The sequence below is a fragment of the Drosophila arizonae genome, chromosome 5 (assembly GCF_054131065.1).
Source record: "Drosophila arizonae isolate 15081-1271.41 chromosome 5, UAZ_ARI_1.0, whole genome shotgun sequence".
In the NCBI taxonomy this organism is placed as follows: Eukaryota; Metazoa; Arthropoda; class Insecta; order Diptera; family Drosophilidae; genus Drosophila; species Drosophila arizonae.
Genome location: NC_142925.1, coordinates 23211552 through 23231338, shown reverse-complemented (window position 1 = coordinate 23231338; position 19787 = coordinate 23211552). Strand labels below are relative to the sequence as shown.

The 19787-nt window shown below is 36.8% G+C and overlaps 1 protein-coding gene across 4 annotated transcripts; it reads right to left on the bottom strand.

Annotated features, from left to right (window-relative positions):
• Positions 1-112: 112 nt before the first annotated feature.
• Nplp1 (Neuropeptide-like precursor 1) lies at positions 113-18142 on the bottom strand. 4 transcript variants are annotated; one of them, XM_018012913.2, is made up of 5 exons: positions 17860-18142; positions 6222-6341; positions 5113-5788; positions 4079-4368; positions 113-1747 (listed from the first exon to the last, which is right to left on the bottom strand). In XM_018012913.2, the coding sequence occupies exons 1-5, from the start codon at positions 17929-17931 to the stop codon at positions 1412-1414; spliced, it is 1494 nt and encodes a 497-aa protein (XP_017868402.1). In that variant the 5' UTR covers positions 17932-18142; the 3' UTR covers positions 113-1411. The 4 variants fall into 4 exon arrangements, with proteins under 4 accessions (XP_017868402.1, XP_017868405.1, XP_017868403.1 ...); XM_018012914.2 differs by having other exon boundaries at positions 1607-1747; positions 4073-4368; XM_018012915.2 differs by having other exon boundaries at positions 1609-1747; positions 4060-4368.
• Between the last annotated feature and the right edge of the window lie 1645 nt (positions 18143-19787).

Here is a 19787-nt window from a genome sequence, read left to right as displayed (position 1 = left end):
AGTATATATTTATAAGCTCATCTCTAAATAGCTTTCAAATGTATCCCATTATTTTCCCCAGCTAATGAAATAAAACAATTCTCTTTTCATTGGGTTAGGAGCAAACCGTTAATAAGTATTTATGTATATATATTTTGGAAAGTATTTTTGATTTGTGTAGTTTTTCGTTTGGAGTAAGTGTTTCGTATATTTAATTAAATTGTTCTGTATAGAGATATAACATATTGTTAAGTATTGTTATCTTTACAGCGCTTCTATTCGCCTTGAGCAATTCGTCGAGATAAGTACATACATAGATAATCGAAGTAAATCTGTATACATGTATAATCATCGTATATGTATATATTTTCATATATTTAAATATATTTTGTTGTTGTTTGCATTTCGAATACTTTAAGTTGGAAATGAATATGTAAGTTAATTATTGACAACATCAGACTTATAATTACGCACATTGAATATGTTTATATTTATTTGGGGTTTCTCTTTCTTTATAATCGATTTCTCTTGGGGTAGTATTCAAATAAATATTTTAAAAGGATTGAATACAATATTTAATGTACTTCAATATATAATTTGTTCGCATTTTTATTGTCCTTTCATTTATTGTCGGATTTGCTGTATTCTTAATTATTGTCTTTGACGCAGTAAACATTCCATCGGTGTATACGAGTACTAATAATATCTTGATTCATATAGGTATGTGTATATATATGTATATATATATATATATACATATATCGTGCCACAACTTAGGCTAGAACATTGCACTAACTGGGTAGGAATTTCCTTTACTTTATTATCAATAATTATTGTCATATATTTATATATGAATACACATATAAGAAGTAATACAATATGTAGGGAGTTTAGGGTTTGGGAACTAGCGAAAAATAGGAGAAGCTGAGCCTTTTTGTTTCGGGGGTTTCATTAAAATTCAACACTTTCTGCTAAGGTACGGCATTGGCACTAAATTTGTTATTGTTTTTCGTTTTGTTTGTTGTTTTTTTTGTTTTTTTTTTTTTGTTTTTTGTTCAGAGATAATCGATAGTTTCAAGACGATATGATTTAGTTGTGATATTAAACGTTTCCATGCTTTGCACTGGCATCAGTTATCTCATTTATACATAGATAAATAAATTATTTGATTTATATATATATATTGATACAGATACGTATTCGAGTGGCACCGAACTACGGCAAACTTTAAGATACAGATACATTTGCGCTGCGTAGCTGCGTGTGCTGCAGGTGTGTGTGTGACGGTGTTAAAGAACTACTACATCGAAAATACTGCAAACACATTTATATATATATAAATATCTATATATATATATGTAAAATTCTGCATACGATATTGTTATTGTTATTGTTATTTTGGGATTATATTGTCGCGATATCTATATAGAGTTTAGTATTCGTAATTGTCCATGGACTCACCGTTGCGTCGATAGACGCCCCGTTGCAATGCTGTAATACGCGGCGGTGTGCCCCACGAATGGAAGGGGTAGATTCGGCTCTTGCTTGGGCCACTCGGCAGCGAATTGGTGGAAATGCTGCGTATGCGTGCTGCGTTTGCTGCCGATGATCTGGCCGTTTCGATGATGGGATCCACATAGAATTTGGACAGACTACCGCGTATGCCAGCACCGCTCCAGTTCATCATCGGTCGATTTGGTAGGAAACAACGTTTACAAACGGCTGCGATTGGTTGACGCAGTCGCTCGTGTTGGGGGTAGTACTCGACCTGTAGTAACAAAAAAATCAAAGGAAAAAGAAAAAGAAAGGAAACCAAAACACACACGCACCCATACATTAGTTTTCTTGCTTTCAAACTTGGTGAATAATTCAACAGCTGTACAATAACAATGTATGCATTATAATATCTCGATCGCCGTGTTGTACCGGAACACATGCAACAATACGATGTACTGCAACCAGCCTACACCTAGATTACTGCAAGAGCACTAAATTAAACTAAAGCAAATAAATCAAGACAGCTTATACATAGACCAAGTCAGAACATGCCAATGGGTCGACTCTTTAGAAACATGCCAATGCGCTGAAAAAAACAAGCTTTAAGCACTTAAATGCCATCAAGAAAACAAACACTTAACATTTCTTCAAAAATAAATGAAAACATACATATATAAATAAATTTGTTTAAATGTAGCAAATTACACAGAATTTTCAGAAAAATATATATAAATTTTAATTAATTAATTTTCCGTACATAAATTTTCTCAACAGCTCAGAAGTAGGCAACATGTTTTCTTTCACATTTTCCTTTTCGCTCGAAAGTATGCTACAATTAAGTGATACAAACTGTTCTCGGGAACAGTTTGACGACTTCCTTCAAAATTTCTAACGTAGTCAAACACAAGCAAAAACTCTATAAAAAAAACTTTTTGAATTTAAATGCCAAATGCGTGGCAATTGAAATAAAGCAAGCGGAAAAGTTCTGAAGAGCAAATAAACTGCAGTTAAAGCGAATGCCATGGAAAGAAAAAGAAGGAGAAGGGGGAGGCAGTCACACGGCACATGGCCTTGGTGGCAGGCAAACAAAATGCCGGAAATTAGACGATTATCCGTAACACGCAATGTTATAGGGTATGGCCGGAGTGCAGAGCTGGGCAAAAATATGCGAGCAGATTTGCCAAACATACGGAAAATTGAATTTCCGGTTGGCAGTCAATTGGACAAACGGTTTGAAAATCAACAGAAATTGTGTTTCGAATGTGTTAACGGAAACATGAACATGAATTGAATTTTTACAATGCAATTTAAATACACAATAGAAGAAAAAATTGCCATCTGCAAGGATTTGAATAGCCGGTGCTGAGTTGCTCAAATATTAAGGAAATCATTCGTAAGTAAAAGTGTTGGGAGCACTGCTATCAGAACTTTTGTCACCCGGACTCCAACTCCTTTTGGATTACGTAAGGCTTGTTGTTATACTCATAAAGAAGAGCGTGCCAAGTCACGTTAGTATAAGTTTGGGTAACTTTCAATCAAATAAGGTTACATTCCTCTCGAATGGATAGTTTTACTAGGCCATGTGAGACTATTTTAGGTTACGTGAAATTAACTATATATATTCGATCAATCCATCCGTCCGCCCATATCTTTGTCCGTATAATGGTAAACCGTTTATCCGCTATTGAGGCTAGAGAAAATGAAATTTCTAGTGTCTGTTGTTATTGACAAAAAATATCAAAAATATATAACGGATATATGTATATCTATTTTTATTTGGAGACGAGGCAAATCGACGCGGTCTTTTTTTTTTTTTTTTTTTTGTATAATCGAATGTGGTTTTAATTATTCACAACAGCAATCGTAAAAAAATAATCGATTATTGTGTATCATATGATTGATCGTGCCATCACTAATAAAACTATACAATTAGAAAATAAATGTTTTTCTAAAAACCTCCTCTATTGATTTGCCGTTGGAAGCTGCTGCTAGCTGTCGATTACACCGCAACTAGATTGATATGGTATCCATGTTGATTTATAATATATTATCCAGGTTGTATTGTGTTAAGCTTAAGTAAAGTTTTAGAATATGAAATACTGTCTAACCTTTGATATCTAAAGAACTGTTCATCTGTCCATCTATCGATTCAAAAAGTTCCAATTATTATAACATCACACAATCTAATCTAAATAATCTTTATAAACTATTCATGTTTACGGTCACTGACGCAATGAAAGAAATTGATACCCAACTACGAATAGATTTTAAAAAAAGGGTAAAGACTATAAAAGGTCTTGCTGGTCAACATAGCATTAAGACACTTATCTATCTAACATAGACTAAGTTAAACATGGCATTTACTAGCAGTTGAGTAAATAGTTAAGCAATTACTAGCAAAGCTACTGATCTAGATCAGCTAGACTAAAGGAATTAGATATAACGATCGTCGCTACTACAATATATAAGTGCACTATCTGTAGATAAGGAGACAGAGGCAGGCATAAGAGACAGAAGATCGAGCAACAAATAAAATTGAGAAAACGATCAGAAATGGAAATTAAAAAGCTAAACACATCGAACCATCTTCATTTACTCATACAAGTTGCCTGGCACGTCCCGAGCGACTAAAGCGACCGCCCGCACCGCCGAAGCCGCCGCCGGTGTTGCCGGTGGGGCTACGCAAATAACGGTAGCTGGGCAGAAAACCGGAACGATAGACGGCGCCAATGTGACGCTTCTGTGGCATTGCCTGCAATGCTGCCTGCTGCTGCTGCTGCTGCTGCTGTTGATCCTCCTCCAGCTCCTCAGCAAGGGCAGCGACATTGGCATCGGCATCGGTTGCTTCATTGCCATGCTCAATGCCAAACAATTCGGGATCCTTGGAAGTGTCTTTGGTAGCGATCGCATAAGCATATATTGGTATATACATATATATATATTTACAAACGGTGCTCGAGAAGGTACTGCATAGCCACTAACTAGGTGCAGTTGTGCTCGTGAATGAACTGGGGAATGGGGGAAAGCAATCTACGGCAAGCCGCAGCGTCGATTTGATAATCTTGCAGAAAGAACTTGAACAATTTTATACAGAGCAGACTAAGGTGATATTCTGTATGAGAATATCAAACGGATACGGATAAAGGCAACGTTTAAATACTTAAATAATTAAACCAAGAAAGCAAATAATAATATTTAAAAATATACCCAAATGAATGAATTCATTAAATAAATAAAAATAAATAAATAATGAAAATGATTAAGTTAATTATTTAAATATTTACTAAATCAATAAATAAATAAATAATTTTAAAACAATGTTTTATATATGTATATTTATTTTAAATATAAAAATGAAAAATGTATATATACAATAATAATATAATGAATCAATTAAATAAACATATAAAAATATATAAACAAAAAAAAAGAAAATAATCGAATATATGTATATACATATATATTTCAAATATACAAGGGAGAAATATGTATAATCACTCGGAGCGGATCCCGCTGATATAATTGTCCATACATAATATTAAATTTTGAACGGACATTTCTCAAGCTCAGTTCCATCTTCTGCAAGCTTACCAGCAAATTCTAGAGAAGCACCAATCTTATGAGTCCACTACTTACCAAGGAAGCGCTTCTCGGCGCGTCGATAGTCATTCCAATCAAGATCGGCATAGCCAGCATAGCTGGGATACCACCAATAGCTTTGCATGGGGTCGGCATAGTCCGGAGCGGCGGCGCCGACGGCGGGCAGAAGCATCTCCTCGTCCTCGCGCTTCTGCTGCACGCCATGAACTGGCGATGACTTCAAGGCGCCCAGGTTGCGCTTCTCGCCGCTGTTGCGCTGATTCTGGTGCTGTTGCGAATTGTAGCGTGCCACGGCGGCGACATTCCGCTTGGGCTGCTCGCGATGGGTGCTGGGCGCGCTCTGCAGCCGGGCCATGGTGGCAACGTTGCGTTTGCCGTTGGGCAACTGGAAGTCACGCGCCAGGGTGCCCACATTGCGCTTGCCAAAGCTCATCAGACCGCCGGCACGCGCAAGCGAGCCAATGTACCGCTTCTGCTCGCTTGGCTCCCCAGACTCGGCATCGGCATAGTCGTCGCCGGGCTCGGCCGTCGGCAGCTGTCCGTTCTTGGCCAACGTGGCCAGACTGCGCTTGGGTGCATTCAGCAGTCCCTGTGCGGCCAAAGCAGCCACGGAACGCTTGTCCTCGTCCAAGTAGTCGCCGTAGTCGCCCTGTTGCTGCTGCTCCTCGCGTTCACGCAGTAGATTCTTAAGCTGATTGCGCAAGGCGGAAGCCTGGCAGAAAAGGCAAAATGAGAGAATCACAGCAAGGGAATGTGTAAGACGGAGATAAGTAAGAATGAATAAAAAGAGAGGAGGACAAAAGAAATTAAAAAAGTGAACGGACAATGAAGCAGTCGATGAAACACACATCCAAAATAATAGAGTTGAGATTAGAGACAAGTTGAAAGATAAGATGGGGATAATAGAGAAGAAGTATATATTATATAGAAACGGAAATTATGAACAGAGTCGGGAAGGATATTTATTAAAAAAGGAGTAAGAGGAAGGTAAAGAATTGTTAAGAAGAAAATAAACACATTGAAGAGACAACAGACAGAAAATAAAGAGATGATAAGAAGATTTAGTGTCAAATGCTTAAAGCCCGCACAGCTGCCATGGCTTGACTGAATAGGGAGAGAGCAGGGTAATCCTTTGGATAGCTTACGTGTAGCTGATACTCCGGGCTGGGATTCAACAGTTGATTTATTATGGTCTCCATCTCACAGGGCGACACGTTGCCAATATCCTCCGCGGCATTCACAGCGAAATCGCGTGGCTGAACGGCCTGCAAAATGGAAAAGAATTTTGCGCCAAGTGAAAAATTTGCTTGCATTCAAGACGAAAGACATTTCAATTAGCTGACGGTGCAGGAGTCGGTGCAGAAGTCGCGCTGCGGACTCGCACCGAGCTCGCTTAATGGACGCAATTATTTACAGTAAATTAATTTTTAAATGTGTCGATGTTTGGCGCTTTTCCTGCCTGACGGACTGCCCTGACAGCTCTGCGAAAGCCTGCGCCTCAAGATGGCAGCTGTGGAAATTTATCGCTTTATTTGTGGCATACTTTCGTGCGCCATTCATCACCAGCTCGAGCGCAACACATTAACGCGCAATTCCGCATATTTATTTAATGCCAGCCACTTACAGAGCTGCCAAACTGTTGCTCATGGCTATTTTTAGCATATTGCTGAAGGAAGTAGGACGGGAAAATCCTTTCACTCAAAGTTCCGCCATCTGGCATTTCTTTTAACTACTTTCAAGAGCGGAATTCTCAGCTGCATAGCCGTGCTATAAGTTTATAATTGAAAACGGGTTACAGTATTTCATAAAGCTTATGAAGCTCCTACTCCCATACCACTCTTACGAAGAAATTGTCTTGGAAAAACTTTGTTAAAAACTTTCGCATACAAAATATTCTCTTAAATAGAAGTTTGTGTTTGAGACACTTTTCTTAGCTTTACCTTGTCCCATGTAAATAAATTGCGTTAAGTGTTCAGGTAGACTCTATTTATGCCAATGCATACTAGATATTGTTCTCATCTTCAGTTCAGAGCTAATCCTACTTAGCAACCGGCCAGCAAATAACGTAAGCACTCTCAAGGTCTGTCATATCTTATTTTTTACTCACACCGAAGGCGAAAAAGTAGACTCAACACATGTGCTAGGCGGAGCGTGCTGCAAAACCTAAGCTGAACTCATAATATTTAGCTTTGAACACACACACGCACACATTCACAGCAGGAGGCGGAGAGGACAGTGGGCACAAGACCAAGCACAGTTTGTCGAGCAAATGGTGCTTCAAGCGAAAGGATAACACCAAGCAGCTGAGGAAAAAGACGGAGAGCGCCTCCTGCTCGAGTGTGTGCCGGTCGGTGTGCGTGTTGTTTCCTGCTGCTGCGAGACAATATATTTGGCTTTTAATAAACCAACGGCTGGATAGAGGGGTAAACAGGGGCGGTGCCTGTTGTGCGGCAGCAGGATGTGCCGTAGTATGTGTTTGCCAGCGGCGCAAACGTCCGCAGTGCAAACGCCGTAAATCTCAAACAGAAATTGACAACTACTTATGTGCACTCAAGTGTGTGTGAATACGTGTGTATGTGTGTGCCTGTGTGTGTGCTGGCTGCTTAGCAGTCAAATCTTATCCCATATTAGCACTAGAAATAACGCCTTGCAGGTGTTTGCTACATCAACTGAATGATATCCTGCAGCTCTTTTATTTATATGATAAGCTTTCAGGATTTGCGCATAATAAAGCCTAATTGGCAGCTCAGAGAAATTAATGAGAATTTCTGATAGACAACTAATGGGCAGTAAGCTGAAAGCAAATATCGATTAGATAAGTCTTTAAAATATTGATAATATAATAATCATAGGAATCGATAATATTAAATAACATTTCGTAACCCGCCAGCAAGCAAAAATAAATTCAATTTCAAAATAAATCAAGTCAAAATAGGTCTTAAAATTGAAATGCTTAACAACTTCAGACTCCCATTGAAAATAATTTCAATAATAATTTATGAGAGCGAATTATTTTATCAGCAATTTTCTAAGCATTTATCAAAAGCTTTTCCGCACGCCATAAATATAAATTTTTATTGTTTTGGGAAAGCTCATTTAAGCGAAATTAATATTCACTCAGTGTAATCGAACAGCAGAAAACAAAAAAACAAAAACAAAAAATAATGTAAAAGCAATCGAGAACATTTTCTCTTATTGACTTTGCACTCAATGAAAATTGTGGCACTCACAAATATGCATGAAAATGTTTGGCAGTGGCATAAGCGATGGCTGTTTAATCTTAAATATGCATGCGAATAGCATAAATCGTTGTATTACAATGCGAAAAATGTACACAATGTTGTTGCATATTCCCGAGCGGGATGCCCTTTGTGTATATTTATTCATGTGAGTTGCGCAGATTGCGATAGCAAACAAACAACGACAACAATAGCAACAACTATGTGTTCAGTCTGCCTCTGACGCACTTCCTTTCTGACTCTCTCTCTCTGTCTCTTTTCACATAAACCTGCCAATTCATGGCAGCAACTCACGAGCGCCCAAAGCATGCAGCAAAAATTTAATTTCAAAATTCAAGCTCTCAAATTCCAGAAAACACTTCAGTTTTTTTTTTGAAATAGTGCCGCGTCACAGCTAGAGTCTCAAGCCCAAAATAAACAAGGGCGCAGAGGCGTAGAGGCGTCGAGGCGTGGCAGGTATCGCATATTTTACTTTTCTCCTCGGCTATCGTAAAAATGTTCTTGTCGCAGCAAATGAAGCGCGCAGCTTTACCAGACCCCAAAAATGTGCGCTGACTAAATTGTTTGCCTCGCTACTTTGTCTAATTTTTGTGCATAACTAGAGGAATATACTATAGAGAAACGGAAAAACACAGCGGGCGAGAGGGACAATTTGGTAGGTAAAGACATTGCTGCTCGGAATATTTTAAATTTATGACTAAAGATAAAGGAAATAAAAATATTTGCTGTCTGAAAAGTTGCTTTCAAGCAAAAATTATTCTTAGCGGCATTGAAAAAATTGCGAACTGTAAGAGAACAAACATTTGTCGACCTAGGCTTAAAATATTTTAAATTAAATTATAAATAGAGTGAAAAGATTTGAAAATACGAGAGGAAATAATAGTATAAAATAAAAGGTACCTAAAACATTTTTATTTAAAAAATACTAATACTAATATTTTAATTCTAACACATTTTCTTAATAATTAAAAATATATATTAAAAAATAGTACTTAAAGTGTATAAAAAAGGTATAATTATAATGAATAAACAAACACTCTTAAAATTAAAATGTCCTTCAAAAAGTTTAATGTTTAAATAACTATTAATTTAAATAAAAGCATTAAATATCGAATTAAAGATAGCTATAATAATTTTCTTTTTAATTTAAAATTTTCGAATAGTCATGATTTTTATTTAACAATTTAAAATAATTTAAATTTACAACAATAATAAAATTATATAAATAAATAAAACAAACATTTAAAAAGAACTGAATAAAAACGCATTAAATTCCTTAATTTAAAAGAAACTTTATAGTCAATTTTTTTTTAATTAATTTAATTTATATCAATTATATCACAAATATTTGCAGGTTTTAATGATAATTTCTGCGTGCTGCATAATTAAAATTTCCACCTCTAATAAAGTTTTATGTTTACTTCTCGCTGATTGTGCAGCAAATTTCATTATTTAATTTGCCGGGGCGTAATTAAAAGTTGAACTCCTTTACAATTGACAACTCGAAAGTGACAAACGCCGACCGCGTCCCCTGGCGCTATAAAAATTCAATTAAAATGCAAAATAAAACACGAGAAAAACAAATGAGAAATGTCAATTGAAATTACCGTTCAATAAATGTCTGACAAGAGCTGCCATCGCACAGGACAGGCCATAACAAGTGAGCTCTTTGACTACTTCGATACGTCTCAATTCGATTTGTATCCTTAGCTAATTGGCCGTAATGTTGTATTACTCCAGCTCAACGGTATGCAAAATCCAACAGTTGAGTCAGCTTTGTGGCCAAGGACTCGTTAGCCACGCCCAGCTTAACTGCCCGCCCACAACTCCTGGCCCACTATGCCAGTCTGTTGTTAGCAACAGCCTCTGTCCTCGCCTGTTGAGCAGCTTATGTCCTGCCGCAAGCAAATTTTATTATCGCCCAAGCCGGTGCCTGCCTTAAGCTTTATTTTTTGTTTGCCTGTTACTGTTGCTGTTGTGGTCATACTCTTACTTTGGGTATCGCAAATTTTTAAGATATTATGTAAAACTATAATGTCGAGATCTTTGGAATCATTATGTAGTTGTATTTTGAAAACTCTTGCCGACACTTTTTCATATTATCAAATATAAAACTAAAAAAATTAAATTTAATTTAAATTAAGATAAATTTTTAATTTTAATTTTTTTAAATTTAATTTAAATTAAGATAAATTTAATTTTGATTAAATTTCAACTAAATTATATCATATTTTATCATATCATATTTATCATATTTTTTTTTTTTTTTATTATTTGGTTTATTAAGTGTAGAAACTGTAAAATCAGATATATATACATAAAATTAGAGCCAAACCTCACTCAATTTGTGAGGACTGAGAAGCTTATCATATTATCAAATAGAAAAAAAAAAAATAAATTTAATTTATGTGAAACTAAGATTAGATTATTATTATTACTATTATTATTTTTTATTTATTTTTTTTTTATTTATTTATTTTTCCTTTTTTATTATTATTATTTTTAATTTTTTTAATATTTATTTTTTTTTATTTTTTTTTTTTTTTTTGTGGAAAACATATAAGTGTATCAAGTCTTTGTCTTTGCTACTTTGTAAACCTTTTTGGACGCCATGCAACGAACCATTTTGTTGCTATTTTCATTTGGCTTTCCACTTACTTAAAACAAATATTGTGCGTGGCATTAAAGCTTAAGTGCTTTGACCTTCCCGGGACTATTCTTGGGATATGCCACATATAGCTAATGGATGTTTTCTTTTGGACAAGCGTCGCAAGAAAATGTCCACTAATTATAACAATAATTAGATGAAGCTTATTTGCTTTGAAGTTTATATTTCTTGCTTATTATTTAGGCATTCGGTAATAGAATATTAAGCATCGACTGCTGTAAGGGTCTTCTGGTAGTCCACTTTGCATTTTACTCAGAGAGTACAGCGTAATGCGAGTGATGTGCTTCGTGGAATCCACACAATAACATTTTCCCATTATGCCCGCTTGACAATAAAAAGCAAAAGCGTCCATTAAACAATTTCAGACATGCCCGGGGACATTATCTCTGCCCGTTGCCCACACACTCACGCCCAGAGCTTTAATTGAAATTACCTCTCACTCACACTTGCTCGCCCTCCCTCTCTCTTTCTCTCTCTCTATGTCCCATGTCCACCCATGCGCTTTTCATGAAACCCAACAATCCTTAATGGAAGCACCAAATCTATTTGGCTAACACCACAAAAGGTAGATGGACGTATGTGTGCGTGGGCGTGATGACGATTACACACACTATTCGAAATGCCAAAGTGGAAAAAAGTAACAATTTTCTTAATGTCCCTCAGTAAGACTCTCCATATGGCGAAAGGCCTACGCACCGCATTAGTGATTGATTGATAATAATACACTAAGAGAAAAGGCGGTCAAAAATGTTTACATGAGCTAAAGTAAACTCACAATAATATATTTCAATTCACACTTCACAGCAGATGCAGGATAATATAATAAAATAATCAAAAAGTTTCGAATGCACACGAGATTCAATTGAATTTTACTGCCTTGCCGAGAGTTTTCGAGCTAATTTAATTTATAAAGAAACATGAATTGTATTTATCATCTAGGCATCTGGCCATTTTTAACCAAGTGTCTCCAGCTGTTGCGCTGGCTGCTCACATTTATTCTCTCATCTAAATCAAAGCACTACAATCAATAAACCGAGTGCCCGAAATTGATTTTGTTTTCTTAACAAAGTCATCAAGTCGTCTGGCTGCGGAATAACGAACACACACATGACTTCGGAAATTGGCGCTCAGGTGATGAGCTCCAGAGGTTTCAATTAAACTGCGTTTACATAGCCCCGGTGACCTTTCACACAAGCAATACCAATGCCAATGCCAATAGCAATAGCAATGCCAATAGCAACAGCAAAAATTGAGCTGCTAAGGCAACAATAAATCACTTCTATGTTTTCTCGAGCTTTTTGTTGTACGTTTCGTTCTTTATTAAGATTGGATTTTTTCTTATTCTGTTTTTTTTTTTTTTTTTTTGCCTGAAGCTGCAGTGAATGGTCTTCGCAACGCAAAGTAATTCTAGCATAAATTTTATAAAAATAAATTTAAGAGTAAGCTTTGACGTCTGCATTCAGTTATATTTAGCTGGCATTTAAGCCAGCTTGGGCAATTGTTTCGGTTTTTCTATTCTTCCGGCGCTCGAGAGTTTGCAGCAACAGTGAAGGGCGACAACTGTTTGATGTATTCAGCCACGCCTGCTGCCCCCGGCCACCGCCTTTTCTATGCAATTCGCACGGCTGTGCTGTACGAAAATAATATTTCCTGGCATTTTATTAAAAATGTAAAATGTAAAGTGTAAAATGTAAAATGTAAAGCATGCAAGCTCCTCACACCCACGCACACATGAAAACATGAAAAGCTGTGGACACGTTATTGATGTCATCGCTGGCAAAGCGGAGCTGGTACTTCTGTCAGTTGGCTGCTGCTCTGCAGCTGCAGAGTCGCCCACGCGGAGTCCTTTTGCGAACATGATTTTATGCAATTTTCATTTACTTTCGCCAACTGCTGATTCTGTGTTTCGACTTTATCAGCTCGTGTTTGAAATAAATTTTGAGCATAAATAGCTCAAACGAAAACTGTGAAAAAATGCGAAAACTCCTGCGAACTGCAGCTGATTATAGAGAGGGGAACAAAAGAGAAGGCGAAAATAGTGAGAAAACTATTCGCAGCATTATTTTTTTTTTTTTTCTCTATTTCGTGTCGCATAGACGAGGCTAAGCTTTTGATCAATTTTTGCCGCCCCGCAGGCAAAATGCATTGAAATTGTTTGGCATTCTATCTCGCGTAAAACCAAGCTTAAACCGGATTAAAGTATTATCACGGCAGTCGAATCAGAAACTATAAAACTATTTGGAATTCCTTAGTTGAGGGTGTAGCAAAACTTTTCATTTTATTTTTTTCATGCTTTTCGCTTCAGCATTAAATGAAAATTTAATCCATTTATGCTTTTACCAGTTTATATAAATTAAATTAAAATAGTTATTATCTGAAGAATAAGTCCTATCAATAGCCTTATTTCAGCTCAGTAACATTTAAGTAATATTTAAATAAAGCAACTTATTTTATTTATATTAAAAGTTTGTGTTTGATTAGCTAACACAAATTATAGATGAAGAGAGCTGCAGGGTACTCGAGATAAATTAGTCCCCAACTTCAGTCAACCTCTTCTTCATCAGTTAATTAAGCAGAAACAATCATATTGATTGCACTTAAGCAGATCCTCAATCTTTGCCTAATCAGTGTCAATATTTATCGAAGATTGCTCGATGAAAGGCGACCCAAAAACTTGGACAAAAACTTTGCAGACAAAAGCACCCAAGTTTGAGTCACAATTGTTTGGCGAATGTCTGGCTAAGGACTTGGGCTGACTCAAAGAAGGACAGATGGAAAGGAAGTCCCACCCGCTTCAGGTGTGAATCCGCAGTTCCGTGTGACTCGGTGAACGCGGCTCAGCGCTCATTATTTATGTGCACCCAGATAAGAGCAGTAAAAGTCACTATATGTGTGTATTTGTGTGTGTTTGTATGTGTGTGGGTGCCTGCTTGTTGCTTATGCAAGATAATGAATTTATGTATGCGCTCATAATTTACAATTCCCTGAGCCTTGATTATTTGCACTGAATAAATTTGCTCTGGCCCACGTTGCGTATGCGTAACTTGAGAGTTTAATGAGGCGCAACAAATAATAATGTGCATTATGAGAGATAAAAGGGACTGGGATTCGAGTACAATATTCTATGAAGCACACCCACACACACACATACACCTACAGACATGTATCGATCTGCTGTCTAATTAGATTGGCATTCCGCATGCAGAGCATGCAAAGGACGAATGCCAATCAGCGCTGAATCACAAATCCCACATGCTCAGCGCGGTGCTCACGTTATGGGGTGCATATCTCTGCCACGTGCACGCCCCTGAGCCCCTACGCCCCTACGCTCTTACGCCCTTACGCCCACGCGAAAGCATCCGAAATAACGCCCATGTCAATAAAACGCTGACGTTCTGTATGCGATTCTGATTGCGAATGCGCTTGGGATTGGCATTTGGATAAGGAAGGGGGGTGCTTACACCGTTGTCTTAGCTGCAGTTTTAATAACTGTCAGTCCGGCTGCAGGGCACGTCTACACAGCACAACATATATCTCTATCCGTTTATATATAGCTACATACATATATACATATATTGCAAATCATTTGACGTCGTTGCAGCTGTCGGCAACAGCGATTACAACTGACACATTCAACAGGATAATAGAAGTCACATTGATTGAAAGCGATGCGATTGAGGCACTCAACGTACAATTTACATTTGAATTGTTAAAGTAAATAAAACAAAAGTCGATTTCAAGGTCAAAGCAGCTCAAGATGAAGGTAAAATTGTGTTGAAGAGGCAAAGGTCAATTCTGAATGATGGAAAATTAAATTAATATTTATTTTTGAATTAGAATGAGGAAAATGAATCAAGAATGCCGTAGTGGATAGTGAAGACTTCTTTTCAATCGTCACGCATCCTTAGACTCATAATGAATTACTCTACAAAGAACAACTGAAACCAAACAAATATACTCTTTTCATTTCATAAAAAAAATAACAAAATTATAACAAATAATTTCTACCTTAAATATATATATAATATAGTATAATATTTTTTTAAATTATGGAAATTAAAAATCAACTTACGTATGTACATGAAATAAATTCATCATAGAGAAAAAGGACTAAATCAAAATTAATATAATTAATATAATAGATAAATAGATTCGTAACTCATATAACATCTGATACCATATTTGCATACATTGTAGCAAATCCTCATCAGATCTTGCTTATAGTAGTGAAACTAATCAACGCAGTAAAACTAATCAACGCATTTTCAACGCAAATTTAAAATAAATGGATGCTAAAATTTGTGAACTGCTTAAGTGGTATATAACTCAACCTCACCCAGACAACTTATTACACCCCTATCTCCATATTATGACTAATATTTTATATATTGTCAAAAAAAAAAAAATAAAAAAATAAAAAAATAAATAAATAAATAAATAAATAAATAAATAAATATTTCACTAAAGATTTTAATAATATAATTAATATTTTTATATTTAGAGTCCCTAGTTTAGAAAAATATTTTCTAGAGCTTACTGCCACGTGAAGCTCAACTCTCAGTCAGTTAATCTATACGTTGCTCATCTATCCGTCGGTCAGTCTTGGATATTTAAGGATCTTCTCGTCCTGACTCAAGCACTGCTGCTCAATGCTCTTGCACATTTTTAAGCGATTTACTCCCAGCTAAGACGACAACAATCTTGTGTAGATTATAAACCACTTTGTTTTAAGCTCTGCAACGATTTTAATTACGCTCAAGCACCCACCGCAATTAAGCTGCTTTGGCCACGCCTCTTGCCTGCCCCGCCTCCCGCCTCCTGCCAAGGACAAACTGTCACTTGAGCCTGTTGCTAACAACTTTTGCAACATTCCTTCTTGTGTGTGGCCAAGCAAAGCTGCAGGAGAGTTTTCCGTAATCTAATCCATTTCTTTGAGCACTTAATTAGTGCAGTTACGTCGTGGCGTATGCGTGTTAAAATGACCAAATTTTTAAATACAAAATTCCAGTAAATATATATTAGAAGAGAGAGGGAGAGAGAGACAGAGATGTTGCTCTTGGTTTATGATTTAGAAAATAATTTGCCACAACAGTTTCGTCCTCAGTCACGCATTTATGACGGACAGCTGTCACGACACGGCTCTTGAACGAAAGGGAAAGGAAGGGGTGACAGGTCACGACCACAGGCAAAACGTTGACAAATGTCAACAAATGTCAACAGGCAACAATAGAAAATGTTCCACATTCCACATAAATTGTTCAATGTTCAGCGCTCACTCTCCGAGCAGAAAAAAGGAAACTGAAAATGAAGATGAGAAAAAATATTGCACTTTGGGCAGGTCGCACGTGTCTCCAAACGGTTGGACGGAAAGGATGTGCACAGAGTGGGGCGGAGCACGGCAGGAAATGCCTTCTGTATCCCATTGTGGCAGCCGCAGCGGCAACTGTTGCAGCTGCCCCATGGGCAGGCGTGGTTACAACATAAATTACAGCATAGCAAAGGCGTTCGCAGAGTGCAATTGAAATATTGCAGACAATTTAGCCAGAACAAGTCCATTCTGTGCCAGTGCGTACTGTAGCAGCACCCAAGAGCCAGCTAGGACAGTAAATGTCTCTCTCATTTAGTGATTGTGTGGGTGGCAGGAGCGACGAACATGTTCCACATAATTTATTACATAAAATGTGGGCGTAAAATGTTTAGGGATAAGCAAACCTAATTTTGAAATAATTATCAAAATATGTCAGAGCCAACGGAGATTATATTAGATTCAAATTAATGGAGAAAAGGTCAATGATAATGGCAACTATTTTGTGGATATGGATATGTGCATATATGTAATTCAAACGAAACTAATTACTAAGATAAGCTAAAATTCTATTCTGTAACTTGTGCAACCCAATATTATAGAAATATTAAAATTATATATTTATTGGAAGATATGCTTTCATAAAATACTAAACATTTTTTACACGGCTATACAAAATACAGAAAAATAATCAAATAATCTTTAATAAGTATAAGTAATGTATTTTGAATAATAATATATTATTATTTTTTAGTATATATCTACGCCTAACAGATTGAGGAAAACTGTCTCATAGACAGTTTTAAAGCTCTGCATTTCTGCATGAAAAGTTAGAAGTACATATATTAAACAATCTATAACTAAATAATATTTAAAGTTAGTTAGGCCGTCAATGATTGACTGCAATATTCGTAAAGTAAGTTTGTTCTTTATTAATTATTATTTTAGGCTGACAGATAATGATTTAGTATCCAAATACTCGAATTCTCTTAAGATGAAAGGGTCTAAAATAGTGTAGCTGATATCAACGTAGGCATTATTGCATTCAAAAGCTTTGGAGCTCTAACTCTAAAATCAATATTTAATTAAATATTTCATTTATTCTGCATAATACAAGAAAAACGAGATAGAAAAGGCAATAGGATAACAACGAGGATAATTCAATTTAAAAATGCTATGCTCTTTTCCACGTATAGGCTATTGGAATAACAGGAATGAAGTACTTTTCATTTCCGCCCAACTGTCAAACAGTCGGACATAATTGAAATCTGTTTTGTTTGGACACAAATCCGTTTAAATAAAAATTGTAATGCGCCACGCAGAAAATAAAGCGTGAGATAAGACGACTTCCAAATACGAAAAGCGTTTTCGCAGAAGTTCACGGCTCGGCGCACGCACGTCCCCCTCTCCGACCGGACACTCCGGGGAAATGGCGAAAGTGAAACCGCAAGTAAATAGCTGTGGGCTTTGATAACTCGTCTGCTTGATGCAGGCGTTGAAAAATGCCCAAATTTGAAAAAAATTTATAATCCGCACACCACCCAGCCCCCCGACCCACCCCTTGTACTTACCGCATTCAGCAGCATGGCGAAGAGCAGCACTAGCCATTGGCTCCTCTGTGCATTTGTGTGCACGGCCTGCATTGTGCTCGGTCGAAACGTAGACGAAGCTGTTTAATTTATTTCGAACTTCCACACAGAACGCGAACTTCACGCGGTCACAAATCGAATTGGATTAGCACTTTGCACCACTGTGCGCAGTCACTCTCAAACTGTTTCAAAATCTAACGGACAATAAGTCTCTTTGCGGCCTCTGCTTCAGATGCTTCCCAGACACGTTCGCAGGCAAGTCTTTCGTTTGACTGTGTCCTGCAGCCAGCACACTTGGCTTTTTATACGGCCCGGATAACGGTACTCTCGGCTCCGGTTGCTCGGCATACGGCTCGCTATTGCTCTCTCGGGCCTGGTAACGTGAGCCGAGCGCCAGGAAAAGCGGATAAAAGTTCCAGCAGCAACTGTTGCTAGTTGCAGGCGGCATACTTTTGGGCCCCTTACAATAACTGTAAAAGTGTGTATGTATGTGTGTGTGTGTGTGGGCATGGCCTGCTTGTGGGCAGCTTATGAGTGGAATGACGTCATCACAACTTGCTAGCCGAATGTAACTTGTTGGCATATTGAGGGCAAACGTGCAGCACAGTGGAAGCAAAGAAATTTAGCTGAATATAAATCAAGACGATGCAAATAATTTGAGCATATATCTATCAATCAAGACAGACATAAGCTTAAGGTCTTAGTTTTGACCCAAATAAATATAGATACAGTATAAACTTAAATATTTCAATCATATCTAAAGAAAAATAATAATAATAAAATATAATATTTTTGATATAATATAATCCCGTTTTAAATAAATATATATACTCTATTATATTCAATTTCACTTCCATTTAATATTACTACTCTACCTCTTTTTCACTACACAACATTCGGTCTCAGCCCACTGTGCGCATTGCTCTCTGCGGCCATGCGAAGAGCGTGCGGTTACAATTCTCGGGCGAGCTTATTTATCCATATGCAGATGGCTCTCTGCGGTACCGTTAGTTGAGCAACCCAGTCAGAGCACTTGCGCAACGCTCGGCGTTCAATTACAAACGAAATTCGAATAGCTCATACGCACCGTGGTACGCCAAAGAAGTTACATGAAGGACAGCACTGCTGGCATAATGCAATAGAAAACTTTTCCTTAGTCCAATTAATATTCATTTAGTTCTTTAGAGACTGTTAACTAGTCGAAGTTCGATTTTCGCTGAAAACGTTACAGTAAATACCACAAAATAATGACATTTGAAATTGAATTTATTTGTGAACTCTTCAAGTAATACAATTGGAAATGTTATTTGACTTTACATCAATCATAAAATACAATACGAATTAGATTATTTTCACATGTATATTTATATTTATTACGTGTTCTCAAGATCTGTTATGTTTGATTTATGGGCTCGCAATGGATTCATAGCATCACATTCAATTATCAAGTTTTTTGGTAATATCTGAAATACTTTTTAATTTACTGTAAATATGTTTATTTTAAAAATACAATAAAATACATTTAGTTATTTTTTGATTATTTCTCATTTATGTTCTTAAGCGGTACTTTTTAACATATGACGTGTTTTCTTGAAAGTAAGCGTAAACAATCTGGACTTAGGTTTTTTTTTTTTTATCATTAAAAATAGAATTGAAATAGAAATAATTAATTGCGACAAACAAAACCAATAATAGACTATGACGTTTGCAGCTGCTGGGTACTTTTTAGTAGTTCCCGTCTCTCTATAGTGTAGTGTATAAATACCAGTAGAAACCGTAGATCAGCAGTCAGTTTCGCTCTGTGGGTTGAAGCAAGGAATATGCGTTTCGCAATAATATTTGTAGTTATAATTGGCCTGTTGGCCTCAGCTGCCGCCCAAGGAACAAGCAGCTCGAGGGTTCAGGGCAGT